General features: G+C 47.3%; 1 protein-coding gene across 1 annotated transcript in view; it reads left to right on the top strand.

Moving 5' to 3' along the window:
• The window catches only part of PPP1CC (protein phosphatase 1 catalytic subunit gamma), a 56,835-nt gene extending 36,738 nt beyond the window's left edge, over positions 1-20,097 (top strand). The window contains exons 5-7 of the mRNA XM_075323689.1: positions 12,221-12,444; positions 17,484-17,618; positions 19,085-20,097. Of these exons, the coding sequence (XP_075179804.1) occupies positions 12,221-12,444; positions 17,484-17,618; positions 19,085-19,174 (449 nt within the window). The 3' untranslated portion in view covers positions 19,175-20,097. The remainder of the gene's footprint in view (positions 1-12,220; positions 12,445-17,483; positions 17,619-19,084) is intronic.
• The last annotated feature ends 5,509 nt before the right edge of the window (positions 20,098-25,606 follow it).

Here is a 25,606-nt window from a genome sequence, read left to right as displayed (position 1 = left end):
TATACAGGGCCGGATCAAGGTTGGTGGGGGCCCCTGGGCAGAAAATCTGGTGGGGGCCCCATAAATGTTAACATTTTTAGCCATAACAGTAGAGCGCGAACCGTAGCATTTAGATATAAATCCAATGAACATGTGTCTTATCCTGATCTACCACAATCAGATTTCCAGTACTACAATACAGATACAGTCCAGGATAACTCACAGCTGTCCACTTACACACAGAAAGATCGAGGATCGCGCTGTTCCCTGCCGCCATCGGTGGCCCCTTGACACGATCACGGGAAGTCGATGGTTGCTATGGTAGCGGCGAGCCATGTAATGACCCCTGTTGCTATCATGACATATTTTCTGTCACAGTCGATAGAGCGCTGACTCACACAGGAATCCTGTATTTCTGCTAATCAGAGCTGTACAGCTCTGATCAACAGGGATGCACAAGCGATCAGACTGCTGATCCTTACAGCTCTCAAGGGGACTAGTAGAATAAATACAAAATGTAAAAAAATAAATAAAAAGTTCAAATCATGCCTCATTCGCCCCACTGAAAATAAAACAGTTAAAAAAATATACACATATTTGATATCTCAGAGTTCAGAAATGCCCGATCAATAAAAATATAAAATCAATTAATCAGATTGGTAAATGGTGTAGCGAGAAAAATAAAATCCAAATGCCAAAATTATGTTTTTGGGTAGCCACAAAATTTTTAAAAAGATCCAATAACGGGCGATCAAAAAGTAGCAACTTCATAAAAATTGTATAATTGAAAACACCAGCTCAAGACGCAAAATATTAGCAGTCACTGGGCCTCACATCCCAAAAAATGAGACTACGGGTTTCAAAAAATGGCACCAAAAGCACAATTCTTTTTCTTAACAAACTTCTGAATATTTTTTAACCCCTTAGATAAAAGTAAGAGTATACCTGTTTGGTATCTATGAACTCGGCATCATACTGACATGGTAGTTTTACAATATAGTGAACATGGTGAATAAAATTACCCAAAAACAATCGTGCAATTGCACTTTTTTTGCAATTTTATCGCACTTGGATTTTTTTCCCTGTTTCCTAGTACAATATATGGTAAAACTGATGATTTCACTCAAAAGTACAATTTGTCACGCAAAAAATAAGCCCTTATATGGCAAGAGTGATGGAAAAATAAAAAAAGTTACGGCTCTCAGAAGAAGGGGAGAAAAAAACAAACAAAAAAAAACGGAAAATCGGGGTGAAGGAGTTAAATTTTGAGTACTATAATACTATGACAAAAGTTTATGAAGTCAATATGAATAACAAAACTGATAGCTGTCAGTGAATGGCACTCAGCAATACGTCTGGCACATGTACATGGAAATAACACATTAAACTCCGGGGGGCATCATTTTACTGCAAGGGGTGTATGTAATTATACTCCAGGAGGCGGTTATATCACAATAAGGTAGTGTATGAATATACTCAAAAAGGGGATAATAATTATACAGTAGTCAAAGGGATGGGGGACATTATTCTATGATTATACTCCACTCTAGGGAGGGGGCGTTATTTTATGATTATACTCCATTAGTGAGGTGTTTTACTCTATTATATTCCAGGGGAAGGGGGGGCATTATTTTATGATTGCTCTCCAGGTGAGGGGAGTGTTATCCTATGATTATACTCCAGTGGGGGAGGGGGCATTATTATATGATTATAATCTACGTGGGGGGCATTATTATATGATTATAATCTCGGTGGGGGCGTTATGCTATGATTATATATTAGTGTGGGGAGGGTGTTATTGTATAATTATACTCCAGTGGGGGAGGGGGCATTATATGATTACAATCTAATGGGGGAGGGGACATTATTATATGATTACAATCTAGTGGGGGAGGGGGCATTATTATATGATTACAATCTAGTGGGGGAGGGGACATTATTATGAGATTACAATCTAGTGGGGGAGGGGGCATTAATATATGATTATAATCTAGGGAAGGGGCTTACATTCTGATTATATGAAAAGGGAATAGTGTAATTAAGGAGGTGTAGGTAGGTTTAAACAATGATGGGTGGCAGTGACTATACTGCAATATGTAGCTCCTATGTAGGTCGTTCATACACACTTCACCTCTTGCAGTAAAATGACACCCCCCCACCCCCAAACTCCAGGAACAAAATTATACGCCACTTGCAATAAAATGTCCCTGTCTCCACCTTTCATGTACAGCTATATACAGTTATGCCCCCTTACTGATTGCTCTGTTTTGGAGTTACTTGGAGAGCACTGTGGCCCCCTCTACACCCCCCTCCCCCTGCCCTGCTGAGTGACCTTACTCTCACAGCTGACATCGTCCTTCTATCACAGCCTGCATCTCTCATGGACGGTTCAGGCTCTAGCTGCATCGACAGCAGCAGGATGGCCGTGACACATCAGAGCCGATGAATTTCCCGCCCCCACAATCCTCTCGGGGAGATAACAGCCGCGGCAGAGAGGAAACTGAAAATCAAAATGACATCTGTCTCCCTGCACCGCCCCCCTCTGGAGCCTGGCGGACGGCACACTGTGCAACTGCACTACTCACATATAGATAAAGCCAGCTATGATCATGGGGGCCGCCAACACAGGGAGCCGAAGACAGATGGTGGTGGGGGCCCCCTTGGAGGCTCTTGTGGTGGGGGCCCCTGGGCGGCAGCCCCGCCTGCCCTGCCTATAATCCGGCCCTGCCTGTATAGAAGCACACGAAGCCTCTACTGTTCTATATAAAAGGGCCTGTAGTCATTTTACTTATGGTTTCCTTATAATACATCTACAGGATAGATAAATGTGTGATCACTGGGAGTAATACCCCACTGATCGAGAATAAGGGTTCCTAGTCCACAGTATGTGTACTGTAGCTCCATTCATTGGTTGTGCCTGATCGACATAGCTGAGCATTGTACACCTAGATTTTCACAACAATTTGTATTATTAAAAGACACTGCAGTTATTGGAATATTTAACCCTTTAAGATTAAGCAAATTTTTATTACTGCTGGTTTGTTTGTTCTGTCAAGTTTTATGGGTTTTTTTTTAAAAAAAATTGTAATCAACATAAACATATGGGGACTTGCATTTTGTAGGACGAGGTTTAGTTTTGAAAAATAATACGTTACTATTATACAATATAGAGAAAAATGTGGCTGGGAAAAATATATAAAATGCTGTGATAAGTTGGTCAAAAACTGCCCTTTCATTATTACGCCATTAATTATGCAGTAAAAATGACCAGGCAGTATTCTCCAGGTCAGTACAATTAGGCTATGTGCCCACGTTGCATTGTGTCGCTGCAGAAACACTGCGTAATGAATGCAGGGGAAAAAGCAGATTTCATGCGCTCTGGATGCAGCCCCCACCATAGACAGAGCGGGACCTGCATCCAAAGCGCACGGAATACGTGACATGTTGCTTTTTAGAGCGCAGCGATTTGGCAGCATGCCAACTTTTAATTGGCATGCTGCCAAATAATAATAATTTGGATTATGCACAATCTTCATAGAATGTGCTGGGGACGCAGGACGCATGCAGTTACGCTGCAGTGCAATACGCACACGTGGGCACATAGCCTTATGGTTAAATTTTTCTTTTTCGCTCCTAATTGGGAGACCCAGACAGTGGGTGTATAGCTACTGCCTCTGGAGGCCGCACAAAGAACTACACTTAAAAGTGTAAGGCCCCTCCCCTTCTGGCTATACACCCTCCCGTAGGAGTACAGATTCCTCAGTTTTAGCTTTGTGCGCAAGGAGGTCAGACACGCACGCATAGCTCCATTGTTTTTAGTCAGCAGCAGCTGCTGACTATGTCGGATGGAAGAAAAGAGGGTCTATACAGACTCCCAGCATGCTCCCTTCTCACCCCACTTATGTCGGAGGTGTTTGTAAGGTTGAGGTACCCATTGCGGGTACGGCGGCAGGAGCCCACATGCTGATTCCTTCCCCATCCCTTTTTACAGGGCTCTGGGTGAAGTGGGATTTACCGGTCTCCAGGCACAGAGACCGTGCTCCATCTACAGCCCCTGGAGAAGATGCTGGATGGAGCGGAGTACATCAGGGACATGGCCCTGCTTCCTCAAGGTACTCTGTGTCCCCGTGTATCTGGCGCTCACACCGCAGCATGCTGGGTGTTGTAGTGCGCCGGGGGACATCAGCGCTGCGGCGCCTGTGCCATAGCCTCATTCAGCTTTGCTGAAGCAGGCACATTTATGGGAATAGGCCGCGCCGGCCGCTGGGACTGCGGCGCGGCTGGCACTTGTAGTGCGCCGGGGACTTCAGCGCGGCCTGCGCTTTTACGGCGGCCGCGCTGATAACTACAGTCCCCGGCTTTTGCGGCCTACTTCCTTTCGTTCCCGCCCCCAGACCTGCCAGTCAGGAGAGGGGCGGGACGCTGCCCACGCTAGAACTCGGTCGCGCCGGCCGCTTGAACAGCGGCGCGGCTGGCACTTGCGGTGCGCCGGGGACTTCAGCGCGGCCCGCGCTTTTACGGCGGCCGCGCTGATAACTCGAGTCCCCGGCTTTTGCGGCCTGCGTTCGTTCGTTCCCGCCCACAGACCTGCCAGTCAGGAGAGGGGCGGGACGCTGGCCAGTGCATCAGCGCTGAGGGCTGGAGTCGTTTTTACATACTCCAGCCCTCACAGTCAGCACAGAGGGGACACTGTTCCCGCACTTTTGCTTGGGAACTCCCACGGACCGCCCCTCTCCACAGAAGCCTGCAGCCATTCTTGCTGACACGCTGAGCTGCAGAGGGGAGCCGGGGAGACCCAGACAAGGCATTCTGCAGCCTCTTACCCGCTGTTCAGCGGGCGGTAAGCAGCCCAGTGGGCTCACCCCCTCTTGTGCTCGTAGTATCCTTAGTATTTTGTGGCTACAAATACTTGGTATTGCATAGCGCTGGTCGCCCTTTGGCTATAGACTCTCTCACATGCAGAGAGCCAGCAGCATGTCGCCCGTAAAACGCAAGGGTGCCAAGGCACAGACATTGTATGCTTCCTGCACCGCATGTGGGACTTTTCTACCGGCAGGCTCCACGGACCCCCATTGTGTGCAGTGCTCGGCCCCTGCGGCGCTTGCACAGTCGGGACCTCTGCTGGACGTGTCCCAGGGTGTACCACCTGTGAATGCTGTCCAGGTGACAGGGACTGAGTTTGCAGCTTTTGCTGACAGAATGTCTCTCACTATGTCACAAATTCTTGACACATTGCGAGCTAGGCCTGTACTTCAGACCACGGACACTGTGCATGTATTGCCCCCTGGTCCCCTTCAGCTCCTAGCTCCGGGACGGGCATCTACACCTCAGGGTGAAGACTCTGACTCGGACGATGGCCCCGGGCAGCCTAAGCGGGCTCGTTATGACGGGCCTTCACATTCATCTCAATGGTCTGGATCCCAGCGGGATGAATCTATGGGTGATGAGGCGGACTTAACTGATCAGGATTCTGATCCTGGGACCGCTCTCAATCTAGATACACCAGATGGTGACGCCATAGTTAATGATCTTATATTTAACATCAATAAGATGTTGAATATTTCCCCACCAGCTCCTCCTGTAGAGGAGTCAGCTTCGCAGCACGAGAGAATCCATTTCAGATACCCTAAGCGTACATTAAGCACTTTTCTGGACCACGCTGACTTCAGAGACGCAATCCAGAAACCCCACGCTTATCCTGAAAGGCGTTTTCCTAAACGACTTAAAGATACACGCTACCCTTTTCCCTCTGAAGTGGTCAAGGGTTGGACCCAGTGTCCAAAAGTGGATCCTCCAATTTCCAGGCTTGCAGCCAGATCCTTGGTTGCTGTTGAAGATGGAGCGGCACTTAAAGATGCCACTGACAGGCAGATGGAGCTCTGGCTGAAATCCATCTATGAAGCGATTGGAGCGTCATTAGCGCCTTCTTTTGCGGCCGTATGGGCACTCCAAGCTATCACGGCCGGGCTTGCGCGAGTCGACTCAGTCACACGTGCATTTGCCCCGCAGGTAGCACCATTGACCTCGCAAATGGCGGCATTCGCGTCGTACGCGATTAATGCTGTTCTTGACGCTACAAGCCGCACGGCAGTGGCGTCAGCCAACTCAGTTGTTTTGCGTAGGGCTCTGTGGTTGAGACATTGGAAAGCAGATTCTCATTCCAAGAAGTGCTTAACCAATTTGCCTTTTTCTCGTGACCGATTGTTTGGAGAGCGTTTGGATGAAATCATCAAACACTCCAAGGGTAAGGACTCTTCCTTACCGCAACACAGACAAAACAAGCCCCAACAGAGGAGGGGTCAGTCTGGTTATCGGTCCTTTCGAGGACAGGGCAGGTCCCAATTCGCCTCGTCAAAAAAGACTCAAAAGGACCAGAGACGTTCAAATTCTTGGAGGTCTCAGTCACGCCCAAAAAGACCAGCCGGAGGAACCGTTGCCAAAACGACGTCCTCCTGACTTGCGGTCTCCGATGCCCACACCCGCGGTCGGTGGGAGGCTGTCCCACTTTGGCGACATTTGGCTAGCAAACGTCAAAGACCGTTGGGTGAGAGATATTCTATCTCACGGGTACAGGATAGAGTTCGGTTCTCGTCCGCCAACTCGTTTCTTCAGAACTTCTCAACCACCAGACCGAGCCGATGCTCTGTTGCAGGCGGTGGCCGCTCTAAAGGCGGAAGGAGTGGTGACCTCCGTCCCTCTTCAGGAACAGGGTCACGGTTTTTACTCCAATCTGTTTGTGGTCCCAAAAAAGGACGGATCGTATCGTCCCGTCCTGGATCTGAAGTTGCTCAACAGACACGTAAAAGTCAGGAGGTTCCGGATGGAATCCCTACGCTCCGTCATAGCCTCAATGTCTCAGGGAGATTTTCTAGCATCAATAGACATCAAAGATGCGTATCTCCACGTGCCGATTGCACCAGAGCATCAGCGTTTCCTACGTTTCGTCATACACGACGAGCACCTACAGTTCGTAGCGTTACCCTTCGGTCTGGCAACAGCCCCCCGGGTCTTCACCAAAGTCATGGCAGCAGTAGTAGCGGTTCTGCACTCGCAGGGTCACTCGGTCATCCCGTACCTAGACGACCTGCTTATAAAGGCATCCTCTCAAGAAGCATGCCAACACAGTCTGAAGGTGGAGCTAGACACTCTCCAGACTTTCGGGTGGATTATCAACTTTCCAAAGTCTCATCTAACCCCGACCCAATCTCTGACTTATCTTGGCATGGAGTTTCATACTCTATCAGCGATAGTGAGGCTTCCACTGGACAAGCAGTGCTCGCTACGGACTGGAGTGCAGTCTCTCCTTCAGAGCCAGTCGCATTCACTGAGGCGCCTCATGCATTTCCTAGGAAAGATGGTAGCAGCAATGGAAGCAGTCCCGTTCGCGCAGTTTCATCTGCGCCCTCTCCAATGGGACATTCTGCGCCAATGGGATGGGAAATCGACGTCCCTCGACAGGACTGTCTCCCTCTCTCAGACTGCCAAGGACTCTCTACGTTGGTGGCTTCTCCCCAACTCATTGTCACAGGGAAAGTCGTTCCTTCCCCCGTCCTGGGCAGTGGTCACGACAGATGCGAGCCTATCAGGGTGGGGAGCGGTGTTTCTCCACCACAGGGCTCAGGGGACGTGGACTCAGGAAGAGTCCACCTTGCAGATCAATGTTCTGGAAATCAGAGCAATCTATCTTGCCCTGCGTGCCTTCCAACAATGGCTGGAAGGCAAGCAGATTCGGATTCAGTCGGACAATTCCACGGCGGTGGCGTACATCAACCACCAAGGGGGAACACGCAGTCGCCAAGCTTTTCAAGAAGTCCAGCGGATTTTGACGTGGGTGGAAAGCAGAGCGTCCACCATATCTGCAGTTCACATCCCAGGCGTGGAAAACTGGGAAGCAGACTTTCTCAGTCGCCAGGGCATGGACGCAGGAGAATGGTCCCTTCACCCGGACGTGTTTCAACAGATCTGTTGCCGCTGGGGGTCGCCGGACGTCGATCTGATGGCGTCACGGCACAACAACAAGGTCCCAGTTTTCATGGCACGGTCTCACGATCACCGAGCGCTGGCGGCAGACGCGTTGGTTCAGGATTGGTCGCAATTCCGACTCCCCTATGTGTTCCCACCTCTAGCATTGTTACCCAGAGTTCTCCGGAAAATCAAGTCCGACTGCCGGCGAGCCATACTCGTCGCTCCAAATTGGCCAAGAAGGTCGTGGTACCCGGATCTGTGGCATCTCACGGTAGGCCAACCGTGGGCACTACCAGACCGTCCAGATCTGCTGTCTCAAGGGCCGTTTTTCCATCTGAATTCTGCGGCCCTGAACCTGACTGTGTGGCCATTGAGTCCTGGATCCTAGCGGCCTCAGGTTTATCTCAGGGAGTTGTTGCCACAATGAGACAGGCTAGAAAACCATCCTCAGCTAAGATCTATCACAGGACGTGGAAGATATTCTTAGCGTGGTGCTTGGCTCAAGGGTTTTCTCCCTGGCCATTTGCATTGCCAATTTTTCTTTCCTTCCTGCAGTCTGGGTTGGAAAAGGGTTTGTCCCTTAGCTCGCTTAAGGGTCAAGTCTCCGCGTTATCCGTATTCTTTCAGAAGCGCTTGGCACAGCTTTCTAAAGTACGCACGTTTCTCCAAGGAGTTTGTCATATCGTTCCTCCTTACAGACGGCCATTGGAACCCTGGGATCTGAACAAGGTTCTCCTTGCTCTTCAAAAGCCGCCTTTCGAGCCTTTGAAAGAGGTTCCCCTTTCTCGGCTTTCACAAAAGGTAGTTTTTCTTGTAGCGGTCACGTCTCTTCGAAGAGTGTCCGAGCTGGCGGCGTTATCTTGCAAATCTCCCTTCCTGGTATTTCACCAAGACAAGGTAGTACTGCGTCCAATTCCAGAGTTTTCTCCCAAGGTGGTTTCTTCCTTTCATCTCAATCAGGATATCACTTTGCCATCTTTGTGTCCGCATCCAGTTCACCAATTTGAAAAAGGTTTACATCTGTTGGACCTGGTGAGAGCACTCAGGATTTACATTTCTCGCACGGCGCCTCTACGCCGTTCGGATGCGCTCTTTGTCCTAGTCGCTGGTCAGCATAAGGGATCGCAAGCTTCCAAATCCACCCTGGCGCGGTGGATCAAGGAACCAATTCTTCACACATACCGTTCTGCTGGGCTTCAGATTCCATCTGGACTGAAGGCCCATTCTACCAGAGCCGTTGGTGCGTCCTGGGCGTTGAGGCATCAGGCTACGGCTCAGCAAGTGTGCCAGGCGGCTACCTGGTCGAGTCTGCACACGTTTACCAAACACTATCAAGTGCATACCTACGCTTCGGCAGACGCCAGCCTAGGTAGACAGGTCCTTCAGGCGGCGGTGGCCCACCTGTAGGAAGAGGCTGTATGACAGCCCGTTCATGTGGTATCTTTTTACCCACCCAGGGACTGCTTTTGGACGTCCCACTGTCTGGGTCTCCCAATTAGGAGCGAAAAAGAAGAAGGGAATTTTGTTTACTTACCGTAAATTCCTTTTCTTCTAGCTCCAATTGGGAGACCCAGCACCCGCCCTATCTGTTTTTAGGGTTTCGTTTTTTTCGGGTGCACATGTTGTTCACGTTGTTTCTTAAGTTCTCCGATCTAGTTATCGGATTGAATTTGTTTTTGAAACTGTTATTGGCTTTCCTCCTTCTTGCTTTGGTACTAAAACTGAGGAATCTGTACTCCTACGGGAGGGTGTATAGCCAGAAGGGGAGGGGCCTTACACTTTTAAGTGTAGTTCTTTGTGCGGCCTCCAGAGGCAGTAGCTATACACCCACTGTCTGGGTCTCCCAATTGGAGCTAGAAGAAAAGGAATTTACGGTAAGTAAACAAAATTCCCTTCTTTTTTTTCTTTTACTATTAGTGGTTTAAAGAAACTTTGGATGTTGTAAAAAAAAAAAAAAAATGTGGACTAGTGCTCTTTTCCTAGGCTGTCTTTTCCTAGGCTGTCTTTTCCTTTTTTTTTTTTTTTTTCTTTTGTATGTGTAATTTACTGTTCAACACTTTTACGCAGGCGTGAAAAAATGCTGCTAAGTTACCTGAAAAATAGAAGCGTTAAGTTTTATCAGTTAACAAAATCAAAGTGAATAAGGGAAATCTAAATCACATTGATTCTTCTAGGCACACTTGCACATAGTTGATTTTCAAAGAACTCGTCGGAAGTTGTTGTAAACGTCTTGGAGAACTGTGGTTATAGCTCGGTTTAAATCCTTCATTGTAATCTCATACAGACTGGATATTGAGATCCGGGCTTTGTGGGGCCATAGCATCACTTTCAGGACTCCTTGTTTCTTGTGTACAGTGTAGATAGCCGAGCCGAAAATGTTAAGAGCTATGTTTGGGGTAGTTTTCCTGCTGTAGAATAAAGTTAAAGTAGGTTACACCCTCCTTGATAGTATTGCTTGATGGATAACTATCTACCTATATTTCTCAGCATTGAGGACACACAGAAATCTGCACTATTGAGGATCGTTAACACAATAGTAGAGCTAGTGCAATAGCTGATAAATATCGTACGTGCTTCCTTTTGCAATGTGAACGTATCCATCAGTGCGATCCGCTCAGAACCAGCAGCAACCACTAGGATCTAGCTACACCCATCTACTGTTCAGAGAAGTCTGGCCTTGACATGCAAACAAGGCAATGTGACTCAACTGTACACGAAAAATGGCAAGACCGCTCTGATCTTACAGAAAAATATTTCACATTTTGACTCCTAACACGAGGCAGTTTGTTGGATGAATGTCTGGAGAATGGTGCATGAAAAGATGAACCACGTTGGAAGTTCCTTGCAAGTTTGGGGGGGGGGGGGGTGCATTTCAGCAAATGGAGTTGGGAATTTGTCTATCAGATAAATTAACCTTACAATTTGATTGGGCATCTTTGAATGGGGCTATACAAAATCTGGGTATTTTATTTATTATTTATATATAATATATATACATACATATATATTTATGTATGTGTATGTGTGTGTATGTATATGTGTATGTATGTATATGTATATGTGCATTCGATTATGATGATAGCTTAGGTGTTAGCTACACATGTCTGCTAATCAGATCAGCAGACATGTGCTGGGAATGATGTGGGCTTAGCGTGTGAGCCCACATCAAAGGGCCCAGGGAGGCGATCCAGGCTTATATATACGTCCTAGGTTTTAAAGGGGTTAAAGCACCACTCCAGGGTTTTTTTATTTTTATTTTTTTCTAATGCTAGAGTGGTGGTTTAAATGCAGGTCAAATCCTCGGTCTTAGGCTATGTGCGCACGTTGCGTACAAGCCCTGCAGAAATTTCTGCAGCGATCTGAAGAGCACATGTGCGCTTTAGATCGCTGCAGAAATGTCCGTAGTGAGCGCCGATTCCATGCGCTCTGCCTGCAGCTCCTGCCATAGACAGAGCAGGAGCTGCCGGCAAAGCGCAGGAAAGAAGTGACATGTCACTTCTTTTTGCGCAGCGCTTCGGCAGTAGCCGAAGCGCTGCGCTCTTAAACGCCACGTGCGCACGGCCCCTGCACAGTCTCCATAGACTGTGCAGGGGACGCAGGACGCATGCAGTTACGCTGCGCTACAAAGCGCAGCGTAACTGCATGTTTTTACGCGACGTGCGCACATAGCCTTATACTTTCCCTCCGGTGGTTTCATCCTTTCAACGGCGCTCTGCTCCCACAGTGCCATCTTGTGCCTGTAATGACTTACTGGCCAGAGTTAGAAGTTATGTCACAAGTTCTCAAAGCATCTTTGAGAGCCAGAATGAGGCTCACATAAAATTATATTGACTTTTGACCTCCAGCGGGCACCATGAAACACGAGTGGTGGTGATAGAAGATGAAGGTGAGTATAATATAAGTCAGGAGACTTACATTTTAAAGCACCACTCCAGCGGTGCAATAAAAAAATAAACAAAAAAACCCCGCAGTGCCTGCAAGTGTACCTAGAAGAATTGATGCTTACCAAATTTTGATTCTATTTAAATTTCTTTTTAATATTTAATCAGATGTAAATACATACTCTCCCAAGAAATGCCACCGGCTGTGAAGCAGAGTGTGCTGCACGACGGAACTGCATGTGTATTGACTTATTATAATCCCAAAACTAGCACTCTTGTCTGCACAAGGCAGGGGACTAGTGCATGCTGCAATCCATGCGTTTTCCTGTGTTCAATTTGCTGTGCATCCAGAATGAAACTGTTAGTCTGTCTTTAACAAATCCCTCTTTGATCAGGTTTATCTCCAGACCTTCAATCAATGGAGCAAATTAGGAGAATTATGCGCCCCACTGATGTTCCTGATCAGGGTCTACTGTGCGACTTGCTTTGGTCTGATCCTGATAAAGATGTTTTAGGTTGGGGTGAAAATGACAGAGGGGTGTCCTTTACATTCGGAGCAGAAGTTGTGGCAAAATTTCTTCACAAACATGACTTGGATCTCATTTGTCGAGCTCATCAGGTATGTAGTGATTGTATAACCCTAACATATTTGCAAAAGCTTTCTCTTGTTCCCATTTATAACTAATACGGTAGTATATTGTGTTTGATGAAGACCATGTGATACAATGTACTGTTATGTTTAAGGCTATATTCGCATGCTATGTTTTGTCACGTTTTTTTGTTGCCGTTGTCAGAACTTTCTCACTTTCGACTTCCCAGCAAAGTCTATGAAAAGTCGATTAGCTGTGCGCACGTTCCGGTTTATTATTCAACAGTTTTGTGACAAAGAAGCAACAAGTTCATTCTTCTCGCGTTTTTGTCAACATTTGTCACCCATTGAAATCAATGAAGGGATGAAAAACAAATGGTTACAAATGGTTTGCGTTTTGCATATGTTTTACCTGCGGTTTTGTCAACAAAAACGCAGCTCACAAACTTATTTCCAGAATGACAAAATCAATACTGGAGTGATTTTGGCATGTCAGTGTCTGTGTCTCTCTCTCTCTAAGGCTAAGTTCACATTTCCGCTAAAATCTATCAGTCACAATCCGCTGCTCTTGTAAACAGCGGAATCCGTTTAGCGGATTCCGCTGCTCCCATAGACTTGTATGAGCAGCGGATTGTGACTGATGATGCTGCGTTGCACCCTCCGCCCGACTGATCAGTCGTGGAACGACTGATCGCCGGGCGGGGGGAACGCAGCATGTAACGTTTTTTTGAGCAGCGAGATCCGTCGGATTTCGCTGCGCATGCTCTCTGGCTCCCTGCACACGTCACCAGCTTTGGTTGGTTACCCGATATTTACCCTGGTTACGGTGCAAGGAGCCAGCGGTAGGCCCGTAACCAAGGTAAATATCGGGTAACCAAGGTAAACATCGGGTGCTTTGCTGTTACCCGATATTTAGGCTGGTTACGTGTGCAGGGAGGCCGACACTTCCCCGCTCGGCCCCGCCCCCTCCCGCACTCCGCACATGTATGTACACACACACACACACCTGTCCTCAGCCATGCAGACAAGCACTGACACCCTCGTCTGGCCCCGCCCCCTGCTCGGCTCCGCCCCCTCCCGCACTTTGCATGTGCACACACACACACATACATACATACATACATACATACATGCACATACACACACTCACTCACACATACACTCACCTGTCCCCAGCCATGCAGACCGCAGCACTTCTACTGACATCCTCAGCGCCTGGCCCCGCCCCCCGCTCGGCTCCGCCCCCTCCCGCACTTTGCATGTGCACACACATACATACATACATACATACATACATACATGCACATACACACACTCACTCACTCACACATACACTCACCTGTCCCCAGCCATGCAGACCGCAGCACTTGCACTGACATCCTCAGCGCCTGGCCCCGCCCCCCGCTCGGCTCTGCCCCCGAACTCCGCCCCCCGCACACAACGGAATCCGACAAAGAATTCTGTTCTTTGTCATCCGTTGTACAGCGTTGAACAGCGCATCAGTCACATGCGTCAAGCGACGCATGTGACTGATACAAATCAACGGAAATGTGAACTTAGCCTAAGCGCTTCATACTCGCCGATCACCGGCGCGACGCGGCTGTCACACTGCTCCCACTGCCTCTCCTTCTTCCCGACCCGCTCATTATCATGACATATTCACTGCACCTCCTCATTAGGCTCATACATATTCACTGCTTCCCCATCTGTGATTGGTTGCAGTCAGACAGCTGTCACTCAGCATGGGGGCGCGTCTGACTGCAACCACTCAGTCGCTGGTGGGCGGGTCTATCGTACAGTACAATTAAAAAAAAAAAAAATGGTGTGTTGGTCGTGTCCCCCACCCCCACCTTATAATTTTGATACCCAGCCAAGGTAAAGCATCACAGCTGAGGGCTTGTTTTCTCAGGCTGGGGAGACCCACGTTATTGGGAGCCCTCCAGCCTCAAAATATCAGACCGCAGCCGCCCGGAATTGCCGCTTCCATTAGATGCGACAGTCACGGGGACTTTACCCGGCTCATCCCGATTGCCCTGATGCGGTAGCAATCGGGGTAATATGGAGTTAATGGCATCCCATAGCCGCCACAAAGTCCTAGGTTAGTGATGGCAGGCGTCTTAGACACCCCCCCCCCCCTCCCACTCACTAATCTGTAAATGAAAGAAAATAAACACAAACACCCAAAAAATCCTTTAGTTGAAATAAAAGGCAAAAAACACCCTCTGTCACCACTTTATTAACCCCCAAACACTCATCCAGGGCCAGACTAGGTCCCACGACGTTTTCAGCACTGCTACATCTGACACAGCGAGCGCCATAAAACAAGACTGCCCACTCTGAGCTACACGCAGCAACTGAGGTGAGTTGCGCTATCAGCGGTGATGTCACTCAGGTTAGCCATAGCTGGAGTCCTCCACCTGGGGCAGCAAATCAGGCCGTGACTGAAGTGAGCCGCAGGTGGAGGACTCACGTGAGTGACTGCACCTCTGATGGCGCGACTCACTTCAGTAGCTGCCTGAACCTCATAGCGGTGAACCCGTGATGTCACTGCTACGACACGCCGTACTGCGGGGGCCCGTAGCTGTGACGTCAGGGGTTCACCCCAGTTTATTCTGATCGCGCTGCTCTGTCTGCACTCACAGCTGGCAGTCATGTTCTATGATGCTCGCTGTGACAGGACAGGGATGTAGCCGAGCTGAATCGCTGTTGGACCTCGTGTGGCTTCCTTCGAACCTGAAGGGGTGTTTGGGGGTTAATAAAATGGTGAAAGAGATTAGTGATGTGGGTTGTCTCGTAGACGTCTGACATCACTAACCTAGGGCTTAGTGCCATTAACCCCTTATTACCCCAATTGCCACCGCACCAGGGCAATCAAGAAGAGCTGGGTCCAGCGCCAGAATTTGAGCATCTTATGAATGTGCCACTTCTGGGGCAGCTGTGGGCTGCTATTCTTAGGCTGGAAAGGGCCAAATGACGATAGCCCTTCCAACCCTTACAATATCAGCACCCAGTTGTCTGCTGTACCTTGGCTGATATTAAAAATTGGGGGACTCCACGTCATATTTATGTATTTTTTAGATCAAATAAAAAAAAAGCGTGGCATCTCCTCTATCTTTCATAACAAGCCAAGGTACAGCTGAGGATTGCAACCTGAAGCTGCTGTTCATGCGTTGGATATGGAAAATGGGGGGGACCCCACGTCATTCACCCCCCCTTCCCCTACCAAAAAAAAACAAAACTGGCCAAGCTGGCTATCGCTCTGTTCTTTTTATCTATTCTATATGTTCTTTCTTATGTATTCTTTATATTTTTTTCGATCTATTCTAGCTATCTATCCATTATCCTTTCCTATCATATATTTGTTTTTCTCTTTTAAAAGAACGCATTAATAAAAATGCATCAAAAACAAGGCGCAGTTTTGGTTGCAGTTTGTGCAGAAAAAACTGCAGCGTGCACATATAGCCTAAGGCGCCTACATTTTTTTTATTTATTTTTTTTACTAGTCTTTTAACCAATGGTAGGACATTGCTATTGATAGAAAAATTAAATTTATTTTGGAAGCATGTAAAAATGCTTAATGTTGCCAATCTGATTCACAATGAAGATATTGTATACAATTTGTATACCAAAATTAGAAGTTATGTAGTGGCCTCAGAGCACAGAAAGCCAAAGCTCCTTAGTGTTTACCACCTACTCTGTACTTTGCAGTCTGTTTAACCCCCTTCATGACCTTGGACGGATCTATCCGTCAAGGATCGTGTCCCGTTAAGCCCCGCCCCCTTCCTGTGCGGTCGGCACACATCAGCTGTTTTCAACATTTAACCCCTTAAATCTCGCTGCCAAAGTCTGGCAGCGAGATCTATATGCGCACGGCCATGTTTTTACTTACCGCCACCCCCACCGGAAGTCACGTGAGTGATCACGTGACGTTCGGTGGTTGCCATCGTAGCACAGGGTCATGTGATGACACCTGCAGCTACGAAGTTTCACTTTCGTTTTTCCTCGGCACGGAGCAGAGGGAAACCGGAAGTGACTGTATCTGCTGTTTACAGCTGTATAGCTGTGATCAGCAGATAGATAATAGCGATCGGATTGCTGATCGCTATAGCCCCCTAGGGGGACTAGTAAAAATAAAAAAAAAGTTTTAAAAAATAAAAAAAAAACAAAACCTAAAAGTTCAAATCACCCCCCTTTCACCCCATTGAAAATTAAAGGGTTAAAAAATAAATATACACATTTGGTATCGCCGCGTTCAGAAATGCCCGATCTATCAAAATATAAAATCAATTAATCTGATTGGTAAACGGCGTAGTGGCAAAAAAATTCCAAACGCCAAAATTACGTTTTTTGGTCACCGCATGTTTTACGCAAAATGCAATAACAGGCGATCAAAACGTAGCATCTGCGCAAAAATGGTACCATTAAAAATGTTAGCTCGAGACGCAAAAAATAAGCAGTCACTGAGCCATAGATCCCAAAAAATGAGAACGCTACGTGTTTCGGAAAATGGCGCAAAACGTGCGCCACTTTTATTGGACAAACTTGTGAATTTTTTTTTAACCCCTTAGATACAAGTAAACCTATACATGTTTGGTGTCTACAAACTCGCACCGACCTGAGGCATCATATAGATACATCAGTTTTACCATATAGTGAACACGGTGAATAAAACATCCCAAAAATTATTATGCGATCACACGTTTTTTGCAGTTTTTTTACACTTGGAATTTTTTTGCTGTTTTCCAGTACAATATATGGTAAAACCTATGGTTTCATTTAAAAGTACAACTCGTCCCGCAAAAAACAAGCCCTCTTATGGCAAGATTGACGGAATAATAAAAAAGTTACGGCTCTCGGAAGAAGGGGAGCAAAAAATGGAAAGTGCCCGGGGGCTGAAGGGGTTAAAGAAAATTGCAAAAATTAGTGTTCAGAATTATCTGCACATTCTTGAAATTGAAATCAAAACTTTACTATCGTCTAGTTTAGTGTTCCTTTAATGAAATATTCTCTAAATTTGCTGTATTTTTAATGCAGTTCACTATTACATATATTTATTTTTTTTTCTGCAGGTTGTTGAAGATGGATATGAGTTTTTTGCAAAAAGACAATTGGTAACCCTTTTCTCAGCCCCAAACTATTGTGGAGAGTTCGACAATGCTGGAGCAATGATGAGTGTAGATGAAACTTTAATGTGCTCCTTCCAGGTATGTGAACAGATACATGTGAGCTACCCTAATCAGGACTAGTTTCTATCCCCTCACAATGCTTTACATGGAAGAAACCTGTTTGTATAGTTCTGAATCATAGCATTCACCCAGAACAGTCTGCACCATCTTGTGATGTGCGTTTAATAGGACAGTAAAGCCACTGACAAGTTAACAATAGCTCCCACAATGTACATATGTACAGCCACAGTGCAGCAGCCTGCTCAAGCTGCTATTGAAGACCTGGGAGGGTTATTGACATATTTAGGATAAATAGCATAAAGAAATTGTATGGTTTTCTCCCAGTAAAACTTTTGATTAATAAAAAATTGGGGGCCAAAGCAACATTTTAGTGGAGAAAAAAATTGTAATTTTCATTTACTCAACTCAGTGTTAGGGCTCATGCGCACTTTGTGTACTCACATGCATTTACGCTGCGTATTGCACTGCAGCGTAAATGCATGCATCTTGAGTCCCCTGCACAATCTATGTTGATTGTGCATGAGACGTGCGCACAATGCTTTTATGAACGCAGCGATTTGGGTGCTAAAATTGTAAACCAAATCCGTGCGTTCATAAAAGCAGCATGTCAATTATTTCTGTGTTCTGGATGCAGCTCCTACTCTGTCTATGGTGGGGCAGCAGCCAGAGCGCATGAAATCTGCTTTTTTATGCAGTGTTTTTGCAGCGATTTGACGCGCACATGTGCTGTCAAATCGCTGCAGAATATTCTGCAGTTACGTGCGCATGAGCCCTTATACAAGTATGTGAATGGCCTGTGGGTTAAAAATGCTCACTACACCCCTAGATGAATTTATTGAGGTTTTAGTTTCCAAAATGGGGGTCACTTGTGGGGGTTTCCCCTGTTTAGGTACATCAGGGGCCCTGCAAAAGCGGCATGGTGTCCACTGTCGATTCCAGCTAAAACGCACTCCTTCCCTACCAAACCCTGCCGTGCTCCCAAACAGTGGTTTTCCACCACATATGGGGTATGTGCGTAGTCTGTAGAAATTACACAACAAATGGTATGGTATATTTTCTCCTCTTACCCTTGTGAAAATGCAAAATTTTGGCCTAGAATAACTTTTTTTTGTGGGAAAATAGCACTTGCAATTCTCATTGGACGTTCCAAGTTCGCTGAATTCAGAATTTAGTGTAGTGTTGTGTGAAAGAAAACTGCTTTCAATGTAAAAAAAAAATGTCTAGCTTGTGGGGGATTTTAGTATGGAGAGTATTAAATGGTTCCATTCTCCTTTTTTGCGAGGATCTCTACCCACTTTATATAAAATTTGTGAGCTGATCTGCATGTAGTGCATGTGAATATTGCAGTGTTGCTTACAACACATGTATATTGACCATGTATATTGACAGCTCTTCACTTAAGTAGATTCCCAAGATGTGATATGTGAAACTGAATGGTTTAGCTACTTGATGAAAGATCTTAATTATTCCTTTTCTTTTGTCAGATTCTTAAACCTGCAGAGAAAAAGAAGAACAATGCAAGCAGACCAGTTACACCACCTCGAGGCGTGATAACGAAACAGGCAAAGAAATGAGGGTCCTTTCCTCCTTGGACTTGTATTATAGTATATAATCACTTTTTTTTTTTTCTTTTTTTTTCTTTTTTTTTTAAATTGTGTAATGTGTACTGGTTCGCTCCATCCATCTAGATGTTGGTGGCTCCTTTTCTCATCTTTTTTTCCTTGTTTTGGATTCCTTTTTATTGAATTGTATTTGCTACAGCGTTCACAGGTTTTCTTTCCTTTTTCAGTCTGAAAGCACATACTGTTTTGCTCCTAATATTGTTTCCTTTATGCCAGTGTTACTGGACACTCCAGGTCTTTATCTTTAATTCATGTAGCTTTGTACAATTCATATTAACTGTAAATGCTCGTTTACTACTTTAGTACTTAAAGAAGGCACTCAATGGCTGGTGAGACGAGGAATGTCACTGCTATAAGTTTCATATTGTTTATACAAACCACTGTGAAGATTTTTTTTTTTTTTTTATTACATGTTTTAAAGGGATATTCTTTTAAAGTTATGTCCACAATTGTATAGCCATTTTCAATATTGAAAAAAAACAAATCTCCCTTGACTTTGCCAGCATCACTGGTTTGATGTATATTTAATTAAAGCACATTTTCCCGTACTGTATTCTTTAAATGAAATTAAAGCCATTATTTTAACTGTTGTGTTCCATTTCCTAAAATTAGCATCTGTATCGCTCATGTCTTCCACGGCAGTGAAGTTTGACTTGCGTCAGTAGTGTTTGCATGGTTACTGAAAAATAAAGAAAGAATGGTTACCAAGTTATACAATGCACTTCCTAATGGCATTACTAAATGGTGACTGGTTTTGATATGGCCCTAAAAAGTAAAGTTACCACTCGTTGAGATATTGAAATTAGGATATGCCAAAGTTGTCACTTTAATGTTTACCAGCCTTTTTTATTTCTTAATAAAAAAAACTTGCTTGAGCCAAATGTACAGTATATTTATTTAGTAGGTTTTCATGTTTTAGCTAACTTGTCTCGTACATAAGATGTTACAAATAACCATGCCAGGATAAATCTAACCTTTACGTAGTAACATATAGGGTTAGAATGAGTAGGTTACACATAAAAGCTCTGCATTTTAGTGGCTGGTTAAGCTTCCACATAAGCCCTGGGAGAAAAATGTAGTGATTCTGTTTAGGTTTCATTCACACTTGTACATCGCTTCCTCTATGTGGTCAGCATGCCTTTGTCTTCTCCAATTAAAGTTGCCACCAACCTTTGTGGACCTCAGCACTAGGCCAATGTTCTCCATATAGATGGGTTGAGATTGCTCCCTTTCGTTCCCCTATCAGGTATTTCATTTTATAGCCCATGAAGATGTAACATCTAGTAGATGTAATATATAGTTATTTTTTCCACCTCATTAAGACATCACTTTAAAACAATAAGTCCTCCAACTTTCTTAATTTAGTCATTAAATTGGTAAGAACTGTCTGCGTGGCTAGGGATATTTTCTTTGTCGCTCCATTGGGAGACCCAGACAATTGGGTGTATAGCTATGCCTCCGGAGGCCACACAAAGTATTACACTAAAAGTGTAAAGCCCCTCCCCTTCTGCCTATACACCCCCCGTGCTCACGGGCTCCTCAGTTTTTATGCTTTGTGCGAAGGAGGCTGACATCCACGCATAGGCTCCACAACTTAGTCAGCAGCAGCTGCTGACTAGGTCGGATGGAAGAAAAGAGGGCCCATAACAGGGCCCCCAGCATGCTCCCTTCTCACCCCACTTTGTCGGCGGTGTTAAGGTTGAGGTACCCATTGCGGGTACACAGGCAGGAGCCACATGCTGTTTTCCTTCCCCATCCCTTAATGGGCTCTGGGTGAAGTGGGATCCGGATCGGTCTCCAGGCACTGGGACCGTGCTCCCTCCGCAGCCCCTGGGAATCTGCAGGATAGGAGCTGGGTATCGTCAGGGACAAGGCCCTGCTACTATGAGGTACTCTGTGTCCCCGTGGGGACCGCGCATGGAGCGCTGGTGCCATACACATTACAGCACTGCTGGGTGTGTTAGTGCGCCGGGGACTACCGCGCATGGAGCGCTTGTGCCATACACATTGCAGCACTGCTGGGTGTGTTAGTGCGCCGTGGACTACCGCGCGGCCGCGCTTATTGCCGGCCGCGCTTATAACTTTAGTCCCCGGCTTCTGCGGCCTAGTGTCGTATATTCCCGCCCACAGGCCTGCCAGTCAGGGGAAGGGCGGGACGCTGCACAGTTCATCAGCGCTGAGGGCTGGAGCATACATTAGTATCCTCCTCCCTCCTCACTCAGTACACTGGGGCACTAGATTCCCGCACTTTTCTTGGGCACGCCCACGGTCCCCTCCTCCCCACAGAACGCCGGCAGCCATTCCTGTCAGCGATTCAGACGCTGGAGAGGAGAGACAACACAGGGAGACCCAGGCAGGGAATCTGGTGATCACACAACCGCTCTGAGCGGTCGGTAAGCAGCACCTGTGGTGCTGGCCTCACTGAGTGCCGAAGTGTGTGTATATATATATATGTGTGTATATATATATATATATATATATATATATATATATATATATATATATATATATATATATATATATATATATATATATATATATATATATTATATATTTATAGGCTATACATTTGCACTGCACGGTCGCTCTGTTGATTTTTGGCTATATACCCTCCTGGTTGTTCTCAGAGGAGACAACATGTCATCCGCAAAAAGCAAGGGTGCCAAAGCACAGGCGTACTTTGCAACCTGTACCTCATGTACAGCTGTACTACCGGCAGGTTCCACTGACCCTCATTGTGTGCAATGCTCGGCCCCTGTGGCACTTACTCAGCCGGAGCCTCTGCGACTGGTGGCCCAGGTGGAACCACCTGCTACCACTGTCCAGGTGACAGGGACGGAGTTTGCAGCCTTTGCTGACAAACTGTCTGAGAGTATGGATAAATGGTCTGCTAAAATACTGGAAGCATTGCAGTCCAGACCGGTGATTCAGGCCCCAGGCACTATCCAATCCTTGACCCCTGGTCCCCCTCAATTGGAACAGCAAAGTGCCCCTGGGGTAACCCATAGGTCCCAGGGTGAGGTCTCTGACACGGACCGCAGTCCCAGGCCGCCCAAGCGGGGTCGCTGGGAAATTCCCTCCACTTCATCACACTGTTCAGGGTCCCAGCTGGGGGACTCTCTGGAGGATGAAGCGGAGGTATCAGATCAGGATTCTGATCCTGAAGCCGCTCTCAACCTAGATACACCTGAAGGTGACGCAGTAGTGAATGACCTTATAGCAACCATCAATCAGGTGTTGGATATTTCTCCCCCAGCTCCTCCAATTGAGGAGTCTGCTTCTCAGGAGAAATTCCGTTTCAGGTTTCCCAAGCGTACATTAAATATGTTTCTGGATCACTCTGACTTCAGAGAGGCAATCCAGAAAAACCGAGACTGTCCAGACAAGCGTTTTTCCAAGCGCCTTAAGGACACACGTTATCCCTTCCCCCCCCCGAGGTTGTCAAGGGCTGGACTCAGTGTCCTAAGGTGGATCCTCCAATCTCCAGACTGGCGGCTAGATCCATAGTTGCAGTGGAAGATGGGGCTTCACTCAAAGATGCCACTGACAGACAGATGGAACTATGGTTGAAATCCATCTATGAAGCTATCGGCGCGTCTTTTGCTCCAGCAGCCGTATGGGCACTCCAAGCTATCTCAGCTTGTCAGGCGCAGATTAATGCAGTAACACGTACATCTGCCCCGCAGGTGGTGTCCTTAACCACTCAGGCGTCGGCGTTTGCGTCCTACGCCATTAATGCTATCCTGGACTCGGCGAGCCGTACGGCGGTGGCATCCGCCAATTCGGTGGTACTCCGCAGGGCCATGTGGCTACGTGAATGGAAGGCAGACTCTGCTTCCAAAAAGTTCTTAACCGGTTTGCCATTGTCTGGCGACCGCTTGTTTGGTGAGCGATTGGATGAAATCATTAAACAATCCAAGGGAAAGGATTCATCCTTACCCCAGTCCAAACCAAACAGACCTCAACCACGGAAGGTACAATCGAGGTTTCGGTCCTTTCGGACCGCGGGCAGGTCTCAATTTTCCTCGTCCAAAAGGCCTCAGAAAGATCAGAGGAACTCCGATGCATGGCGGTCTAAGTCACGTCCTAAAAAGACCGCCGGAGGAACCGCTCCCAAAGCGGCCTCCTCATGACTTTCGGCCTCCTCAAACCGCATCCTCGGTCGGTGGCAGGCTCTCCCGCTTTTGCGACGCCTGGCTGCCACAAGTAAAAGACCGATGGGTGAGAGACCTTCTATCTCAAGGTTACAGGATAGAGTTCAGCTCTCGTCCTCCGACTCGTTTCTTCAGAACATCTCCGCCCCCCGACAGAGCCGAGGCTCTTCTGCAGGCGGTGGGCACTCTGAAGGCGGAAGGAGTGGTGATCCCTGTTCCTCTTCAGCAACGGGGTCACGGTTTTTACTCCAACTTGTTCGTGGTGCCAAAAAAAAAAAGGACGGATCTTTCCGTCCCGTTCTGGACCTAAAACTGCTCAACAAGCATGTGAAAACCAGGCGGTTCCGGATGGAATCGCTCCGCTCCGTCATCGCCTCAATGTCCCAAGGAGATTTCCTGGCATCAATAGACATCAAAGATGCTTATCTCCACGTACCGATTGCACCAGAGCATCAGCGCTTCCTGCGTTTCGCCATAGGGGACGAACACCTTCAGTTCGTGGCACTGCCTTTTGGCCTGGCGACAGCCCCACGGGTCTTCACCAAGGTCATGGCAACAGTGGTGGCAATCCTACACTCTCAGGGACACTCGGTGATCCCTTACTTAGACGATCTCCTTGTCAAGGCACCCTCTCAAGGGGCATGCCAACACAGCCTGAACATTGCTCTGGAAACTCTCCAGAGTTTCGGGTGGATCATCAATTTTCCAAAGTCAAATCTGACACCGGCCCAATCACTGAGATAAGGGCAGTGTATCTTGCCCTAAAGGCGTTCCAGCCGTGGCTGGAAGGCAAACAGATCCGAATTCAGTCGGACAACTCCACAGCGGTGGCATACATCAACCACCAAGGCGGGACACGCAGTCGGCAAACCTTCCAGGAAGTCCGGCGGATTCTGCTGTGGGTGGAAGCCACAGCCTCCACCATAATCGCAGTTCACATCCCGGGCGTAGAAAACTGGGAAGCAGACTTTCTCAGTCGCCAGGGCATGGACGCAGGGGAATGGTCCCTTCACCCGGACGTGTTTCAGGAGATCTGTTGCCGCTGGGGCATGCCGGACGTCGACCTAATGGCGTCCCGGCACAACAACAAGGTCCCGACATTCATGGCACGGTCTCAAGATCATAGAGCTCTGGCGGCAGACGCCTTAGTTCAGGATTGGTCGCAGTTTCAACTCCCTTATGTGTTTCCTCCTCTGGCACTGTTGCCCAGAGTGTTACGCAAGATCAGGGCCGACTGCCGCCGCGCCATCCTCGTCGCTCCAGACTGGCCGAGGAGGTCGTGGTACCCGGATCTGTGGCATCTCACGGTCGGCCAACCGTGGGCACTACCAGACCGACCAGACTTGCTGTCTCAAGGGCCATTTTTCCATCTGAATTCTGCGGCCCTCAACCTGACTGTGTGGCCATTGAGTCCTGGATCCTAGCGTCTTCAGGATTATCTCAAGAGGTCATTGCCACTATGAGACAGGCTAGGAAATCAACGTCCGCCAAGATCTACCACAGGACGTGGAAAATATTCCTGTCGTGGTGCTCTGCTCAGGGTTTTTCTCCCTGGCCGTTTACCTTGCCCACTTTTCTGTCCTTCCTTCAATCCGGATTGGAAAAGGGTTTGTCGCTCGGCTCCCTTAAGGGACAAGTCTCTGCGCTCTCTGTCTTTTTTCAGAAGCGCCTAGCCAGACTTCCACAGGTATGCACGTTCCTGCAGGGGGTTTGTCACATCGTCCCTCCTTACAAGCGTCCGTTAGAACCCTGAACAGGGTGATGATGGTTCTTCAGAAACCACCGTTCGAGCCAATGAGGGATATCTCTCGCTCACGCCTTTCGCAGAAGGTGGTTTTCCTAGTAGCAGTCACTTCACTTCGGAGAGTGTCTGAGCTAGCAGCGTTGTCGTGCAAAGCCCCTTTCCTGGTGTTTCACCAGGACAAGGTGGTTCTGCGTCCGGTTCCGGAATTTCTCCCTAAGGTGGTATCCCCCTTTCATCTCAATCAGGATATCTCCTTACCCTCTTTTTGTCCTCATCCAGTTCACCAATGTGAAAAGGATTTGCACTTGTTAGATCTGGTGAGAGCACTCAGATTCTACATTTCTCGTACGGCGCCCCTGCGCCGCTCGGATGCACTCTTTGTCCTTGTCGCTGGCCAGCGTAAAGGGACACAAGCTTCCAAATCAACCCTGGCTCGGTGGATCAAGGAACCAATTCTCGAGGCTTATCGTTCCTCCGGGGCTTCCG

Source organism: Anomaloglossus baeobatrachus, chromosome 1 (genome assembly GCF_048569485.1).
Source record: "Anomaloglossus baeobatrachus isolate aAnoBae1 chromosome 1, aAnoBae1.hap1, whole genome shotgun sequence".
NCBI classification, from domain to species: domain Eukaryota; kingdom Metazoa; phylum Chordata; class Amphibia; order Anura; family Aromobatidae; genus Anomaloglossus; species Anomaloglossus baeobatrachus.
This window is presented reverse-complemented; position numbering and strand designations above follow the sequence as displayed.